Source organism: Anarrhichthys ocellatus, unplaced genomic scaffold (genome assembly GCF_004355925.1).
Source record: "Anarrhichthys ocellatus isolate YVR2014 unplaced genomic scaffold, GSC_Weel_1.0 scaffold37, whole genome shotgun sequence".
NCBI lineage: Eukaryota > Metazoa > Chordata > Actinopteri > Perciformes > Anarhichadidae > Anarrhichthys > Anarrhichthys ocellatus.
In genome coordinates, this window is record NW_022280067.1 from 213,816 (window position 1) to 221,542 (window position 7,727).

The 7,727-nt window shown below is 41.7% G+C and overlaps 1 protein-coding gene across 1 annotated transcript in view; it reads right to left on the bottom strand.

Annotated features, from left to right (window-relative positions):
• Positions 1 to 7,727, bottom strand: part of slit3 (slit homolog 3 (Drosophila)) — a 229,059-nt gene that overhangs the window by 204,273 nt on the left and 17,059 nt on the right. The window contains exons 3-4 of the mRNA XM_031867001.1: positions 4,131 to 4,202; positions 63 to 134 (exon numbers count right to left, since the gene is read on the bottom strand). Of these exons, the coding sequence (XP_031722861.1) occupies positions 63 to 134; positions 4,131 to 4,202 (144 nt within the window). The remainder of the gene's footprint in view (positions 1 to 62; positions 135 to 4,130; positions 4,203 to 7,727) is intronic.

The window sequence follows — 7,727 nt, forward strand, 5'->3', positions numbered from 1 at the left end:
GAGAGAGAGAGATTTGAGGAAAGTGTGATGGAGGGATGGAAAAACAAGAAAGGTGTACTCACAGTCGTCCTAGCTTGGGGTTGGACTGGAAGAGAAGCTCTGGGAGGAAGTGGAGTTTGTTTCTGTTCAGGCGACTGTGGAGAGAAGCGGAGACAGAAAGAGAAAGGAAATAGTTCAATGAAATGGTTTCACTTTGTAAAACTCAAAGAGAAACCTCAGCGTGAACAGAACACGGTGACAATCACGCACTCATAAATCACTTCGATCCCTGCTTTTGTGTTGACAGAACTATCACCGACCAGGCCACTGGATCACCTTGCAGGTCAGCGGGTTCACGGTTCAAAGGTCAAACTCATGGGAAAGTCTGTCTGGTTTCCTGTGATCATGACTTACAGGTTATCATGCTCTGTGTGTGTGTGTGTGTGTGTGTGTGTCAGTTGCAGGTTATCGTCCTGTAAGCTCTCTAAAGCCAGTTATCACTATGATCCCCGCATGTGCTTTGACCTGGGAGTGAAAGAAGGAACAAGTTTAGTTTCCTGGCGTCTTCCAGCCATCTGCAATTCGTTGACAGCTGAGTTCAGTTTAAAAAAGAAATCTAATGTCACTTTAATGAGAGATGAAAACCATATAATCATCTAGAAAGTGGCATGCACTACTTAGTTATCAGATAGCAAAAAATAAGCCGAATCATATCGTCCATATTTGTCCTCATGAGACAAAAATGCACAGAATGCAGGAGCTTTGCTGAAGAATTCCTATTTAATTCACATGTCTCACCAATAAAACGGATAGCTTATCCATCCTGCCTTACACCTCTAACATCAGTCCAGACAAACAAGTCTGAGAGCTTCAGCACTCTTCAATCTTAGCTTCCCAGTAAGTAGTGTCAGATGTTTGCAGCCAACACAAACAGTCCCACATCTTGGTAAAAGATGTCTGCACATTTATAACAAAAGAAAAAACTCTTCAGATGCAACAAGTATTTATTTATTACATGGGCAAAGGGTGAATGAAAGAAAGTGACAAACATAAAGGACTTTCGGCAGCACTAAAGATCACGTCATTCTGAAATAGGCCTTTAGACTAACAGTAACGGCCAATCAGGAGAGCCAAATGATCTTGTGCATAAACTCATCCACTATTTTGGGTACCAGAATGATAGACACTCTTTGTGTATGCATACACCCATGAGAGTTCATATTTTTAAGAAGAAAAGCATCAGTAGGATGGGCTGGCTTTCATTAATCACCAGATGGATAAACAGTCAATTATTAGAAGAAAAAAAAATTAAAAACAACTCTTAATGAAGACCCTCTGGGTTCAGTGTTGTGGAGTTGAATAGTTTTTGGTCAACATCAGCACCTCTATGTGGTTTTGTGATCTTGGTAATGAGGTTCCAAGGAACTTTTGGGACATTTTGTTTTCCTTTGATATGGGACTGTTACTCAACTAATATAAAATGAAAACAGCCCGAGGCCTTCCTATGTGTTACATGTAAACTACCATTCTTTGCTCGAGTATGCTGAACTGAGCATGAAATGAACACATTGCAGTTATTTACAAAGGAATGAGAGGCAGAGGAAGATGGAGAGAGTGACAAACTGGTGTTGACCTACAATGTAGACATGTCTGTGAGGGTGAAAGATGTGTCTGCCTGCGTGTGTGTGTGTGTGTGTGTGTGTGTGTGTGTGTGTGTGTGTGTGTGTGGGTGTGTGCAGGAGGAGGGCAGGGTTGGCTGCAGCAGAGAAAGATGAGGACAGCGTGAGTGGAGGGAGTGAAAGTGTTATCAAGCTACCAAAGCATTTGGCTGATAGACGAGGCGTGGAGGGGAAAAAGAGAAGAAAAGGAGGATGGGGGGGTCACGTGGGTCACAAAGTAGAATCTGTTCTGGAGAAGACACAGACACCAACCTTTTAACCCTTGTGATAATGATAATAAGACCCCAACTTTCACTTGTGTGTGCACCAATGGAAAGAGAGCTGCAGCCCAAAAAGAGCTACCCTCCATTTGAAATAATTGACCCTTGCTCTTAGAAAATAACTGCTGGTACAAAAGTATAAGCGCCTGATCGGCTACTGTTACAGTTCTGAGTCATTTTAGGATGTTCGCTCATAAAATAGTTACGGTTTTTAAGAGAAGAATCCTTTGTGCGTTTTCAAATACTAATGACGAGTTTCTTCTGCTCGGAACCTTTGAAACATCACCAGGCCGCAAGTCCATGCAGGCACTATATTTTGTAGATTTGGAAGATTGTCCATATTAGTCAGAATCACAGTAAAGTCCAGCAGAAATGGTTTGGAGGCTGAGGGGAACTAATCTCACTGGGCCAGTTTACCTAAAAATCCAGAAATTTGATATATCTTTGTAAGGAAAACAAAATAAAAACTCACATTTCTGTAAAATGTCCATCAATTACAGATTACAGTCTCATACAGGAATGAAAATCTTCTATATTTTGCCACTTCAGACCAACTCTGAGTCTGTGTTTGATTCTTTTTAATGACCACATGAGGTGAAATGACTTTATAATTCATGTGTGGACAGACATGGATGTACTCACCTAAAGAGATGAGGACCTAAGCTCCATGTTTTTCACATTATGACGCCATAAATCACACAGACTCAGCACCACGACCTCTCACCCCTAAACTTTCACCCCGACAGCCATAACATCAGAGACCCTGTCAACTAAGCATTTTAAAAAGCCTTTCATTATTACTGCAGAGAAGAAAACAATATTCAGGAGCCTGATTATTATTATCGTCGATACACCAGAGTTTTTGTTATTAATATGTTCAAAACGGAGAATATTAACTTTTGTATTTTCCTTCGATTAGGTACAAGTCATCCGTATACTACACTTACTATATATACTATACTTGCCTTGGATGCCATCTCTTGTGTGAGTTTTGACACACAGCTATGTTGCCTCCTAACCTCTCCAGCCCCTCAACCCTCACCTCTGACCCTTCCTGACACACCGCATTAAAGAGCCTTTTAACATTAAAGCAGCCCGTCACCTCGCGCTTTCACCATTGGTTGTGTGATCTCCATTAAGAGACAAGATACACATGTTGCTGCCACTCAACATTTGCCGTCACCTGAACTAAGTGCTTTCGTCGATCTGTATTTCTCTGGCACATGCTCCTCCTATCTTTGCTCTTTTAAACTCTAAACTCTCCTCTTCACGGCAGACAAAATCTTTAAATCTATCTGGTCCCCACGCAGTTTTTCTTTTAGCATCACTTCAAGTTACTATTATCTTAGCTACTACTCTCTCCTGGGATTAAATAGCTAAGAAACTGACATTATCATATCAGTGAGGAGATTCTCAGCTCCTGTCCAAGCCCAGCGATAACTGCTGTAAAGACAGTCAGTTCCTGAGTTTAGAAATGCTGTCCTCATCAGATATGGGAGCTATGTGTAACATCACCTGAAAGACACCTTTAAAAAAAGCTTTAAAATGAAAGTTGAATTTCAGGAGTAAACGTCTGATAATACGCAGTCTGTTGCTCTCTATTTTCATTTCAAGCGATGGCATCATGAACACTGTGCAGCAGTCGTCCTGGACAGCTTTCTGTCTGTCATCCTCCAACACAGAGTCATAAACATGCAGGTGTGTGTGTGTCTGTGTCTGTGGGAAGTGTTGTGTTGTGCACTGACACATTGATTCTGTTGACTAGAGCCTTGGTGTGAGCTGATGGACGCACACACAACCACACACATTGAACAAGACAATATCTATGAGAGATTCCGAGGTTGTGTGTGAAGTGGATGGACTTGGGTATCATCCACATACTCTCTTTGTGTGACTGTGGGTGTGTGTGTGTGTGTGTGTGTGTGTGTGTGTGTGTGTGTGTGCGCTTTACAGAACTGACAGCATGTCAAAAGGTGTGTGTATGTTTGGGGAAATGGAAAATCTGCAGTAGCAAGTCAAATATTTGCCTATGTGTGAAGTCGTGTTTGCCGGTGTGCATTTATGCATATTTTAGGATGTTTATTTTTGTGCTTTTTTTGTAGCCTGGTTGGGTTTTTACGTGCCTAAAATACCTTTAGTTTGCATCAGCTGTTTAGCTTTTCTTTTCTCTCACTTTCGCAGAGCAGGTAGCAATATAAGCCGGTGTACTTACAGTCTCTCCAGCAGTCTGAGGTCTTGGAAGGCTCCTCTCTCGACAACACTGATTTGATTGTCCTCCAGATGACTACAGTGACGGACATAAAGACACAGAGAAAAGAACAGCAGTTAGTCGGAGTTACTTTTATAATTCTATAAAATCAAGCAGAAATACTGCGACGGGCCTCCGGGAATAACAGCCAAGACAAGGGAGAGAAAACATCAATGACAGTCTGTCAAAGGAGGCAATAAAAAAAAGTAACCTGAGTAAGCATTTCTTTAAAAAGGTCCTAATTTTAATATCAAACTGCGGGACAACTGTGTAGTTGGGAACACCTTTCCAGAGCCAGCTTTCCAGGCTGACCTGGAGGTTCAAACCAGAGGAAGAAACACAAGATAAATCGCATTTTCTGGACAGTGCAAACATCAGCTGCTTGCCAGAAAGAAATAAAGAGATTTCAAACATCGAGAGACATTTGCACTTTTAAAAAATTGGTTGTATAAACAAAGGAATCGGTGCGCTGAACAAATGAATCTGGCACCAAGCAAACATTTCAAAAGTTGAGGACACGCAGCATTTCACAAATGTCCATATCTAGTGAGCCAAAACAAACAATTAACAACCCATCCCTCCTCCAGCCCTCACTGGATATCTCGTTTTTTCTCTTCCCTGCTCTGAGTGTGCTGTCATGTTTTGGGGGAGATCTAAGGTTTTCCAGATGGTGACGAGTAAAGGAGAGAGAAAACCTCCGCAGATATGCATGTTTACATTTTCTGTCTGAGGATGTTAAGAGTGACATCTCCTGAGAGAGAGGAGGGGACGGGGGAGATCGAAGGGAAGAAGAGGCTAATGTGAGAGAGATAGAGGAAGAGAGGAGGGAGGAAGCAATGGGAAAGGAGGAGGCAGAGAGAGAGAGAGAGAGAGACAGAGAGAGAGGAAACAAAGTCTCAGAGACCCAGAATGAAAGAGATGGATTGAGTGAGAGGGATATTAAAAGAAGACAAAAAAACCAAGGAGGACTGAAGAAGCCGTTTCAAACGAGACGATATCTAGCCTGCCATGTGGACTTGAATTGTTTTGGCATGACCTCCCTTTAAATACTCTTTCAAAGAAAATGTTTAGACAGATATGCAGCTATATTACAGCCATTAATCTGCGGTCTGTCATACCGGCTCTTTCCACAAACACACACACACAGGCGCACACACACACACACAGGCGCACACACACACACAATTTGTTGGACAGAAGCATGCATTTGGTTGAAAGATAACAGACTCACTACACATGCGGGAACTGTGCATGGGTGCATCAGTGTGAAAAAAACATCAGGGTTGAAATGATTTATAACATTAATCATGCAACAGAACCACATTGCATATTCCAAAAATCACCAAATATTAAGTGGAAATTGGTCCAGCATGCTAAAACCAGTTAGAAACACTGCAACAGAAAAGTAACGAGAGTTGCAGAATAAAGTCTAAACTCTTAGCTAACACAGGGAACCACACGCTGCCAGGCAAAAATACATAGTGTACAGAAGATGCATATGCACACCGCATGTCAGATATGTACGTAAACATGTAAAAAGCACACATAGGTACAGAGTTAAGCACAGGTAGCAAGCACAAACCCAAAGACACATCCTGGCAGCAGCCCATCAGTCGTGATTTACAGCCCAGTCAGCATCAATCCAACATGTTTATAATAGTCCTGCTACATTTTCTCGATCGTGATAGAAAAGCCTATCTCGTAAACTCCGGGGTAAGCTAAATAAAAACGTAACTTTAAGTAACTATGTGAGAGTTTATTTGTCCAAATGAGGGATCAACCGCATGCTGATTTGTTCAATGAAGTTTATAAAGGCCGGGGATCTAAAGCCAAACACATGGTGTGGGGAGTCGATGCTGGCATGTTGTTCAGATGAGGCATTGTCTTTATATTGGTCTGTCTGTAGCATTCGTCATCAAGATGGAGAAAGATGGAGGAAGGAGAGAAACGATGTATTGGTTTCATGTGTGTGGGGCCTGGAGTGTCAAATACCACTTTCATTCAACCATATTAGAGAGTCTTAGCAACCATTATAAAGAGCCCCGATGATGTCACGCTTCCTTATGGCAAACTCAAGAGCACTTGGCGTGTGGAGGAAATAAGGAAATACTTGAGTGGATATTAACTTCACTTGTTGTTTACACACAACGGGTGAAACCACATTTAACTTCCCCGCAGCCAAATGTTCAATATCAAGCTCGAGTTTTCACCTACATCGAAATTTGTTTGGAATTACTCAAGTTCGCCACAGTCTGGAAGAAATCTTGCAGAAGCAAGGCTGCCAAATATATTACGCTCAAGTGTTGCGCATGCAGCACGGATGCCGAGACAAGCTGCGTCTGTGATTACAGCAAGACGGTCTGACCGCTCGGATTAAAGAGTACTCAGACTGCTGGGGTGGATTACATGTATTTAAATGAACACATTGTGTTAAATGTTTAATCGGATTACAGCAAAGAGTCTGATTAGGGTGTTTTAATGAGGTCGGATACTAAATATAAAGATTTGAAATAGCACCAAACAAGTATATGAACATATTTTGTTTTTCTAGAATTCTGAGATCGTTGAGGTGTAATTGTACAGAAAAATACACCTGATATACTGAAGTTTAGTTCGGTGAACAGAAGTCAGATTATTTGTAATGGAAGTCAAGTATTTTCACACGACTAACTATCATTAATTACTAGCCTGTATATGTAAGCATAGGCGCTGAGAAATACTTTGTCAGCAGCTATTATCCTTCCCTGGGGAAAATGTTAGAAGCGTTTAACTACATGCAAACCTTTCCCATGGGATGTATGTAAGAGACCAGGAAACCCAGAACTAGGCACGGTGTGTGTGTGCGTGTGTGTGTGTGTGAGAGAGAGAGAGGGAGATATAGAGGTCTGGTAAGTAACAGTAATACCTACAGATAAGGGGAAAGGCTACTCTTTGTGACCATGTAGGCTTTTGTTCATCTCTTGATATCATATGCAACAAAGTGTGTGTGTGTGTGTGTGTACTTTCTCAGACTATCTTCCCTTTCCCAAGCCATCTCCTTCCCATTTCTTTAAGAGATTTAGAGCAGGGATATGTCACAGCAGTTTATCACCAACCACATGAAACAAGCTGCTGGCACACCACACGCAAACACACACACACACACACACACACACACACACACACACACACACACACACACACACAGAGCCTCTCTCCCATGGTCCTTCTCACCCTGTCTCAAGTGCACAGGATGTACATAAATAAAAAGGTCTCTCTTTCTCTATTTTGCTCAAACACACATATGTACATATATAAAACCTGAAAAGTTCCAAAATCCATCATAGTCCTCACAAGTATGGTTATAGTTAAACAAATGCACTAACAAATGCAAACACACACACAAGCATAAACTTATTTCCACTCCTCAGCGTAGTTTGGGCTCCGAGTGTATTTTTATCTACCGGTCTGGTTAAAACAGAGTGAGGAGGGAAGCTGCATGCAGCAAACAGTGATTATAGTTATTATAGGCCTTACACACACACACACACACACACACACACACACACACACACACACACA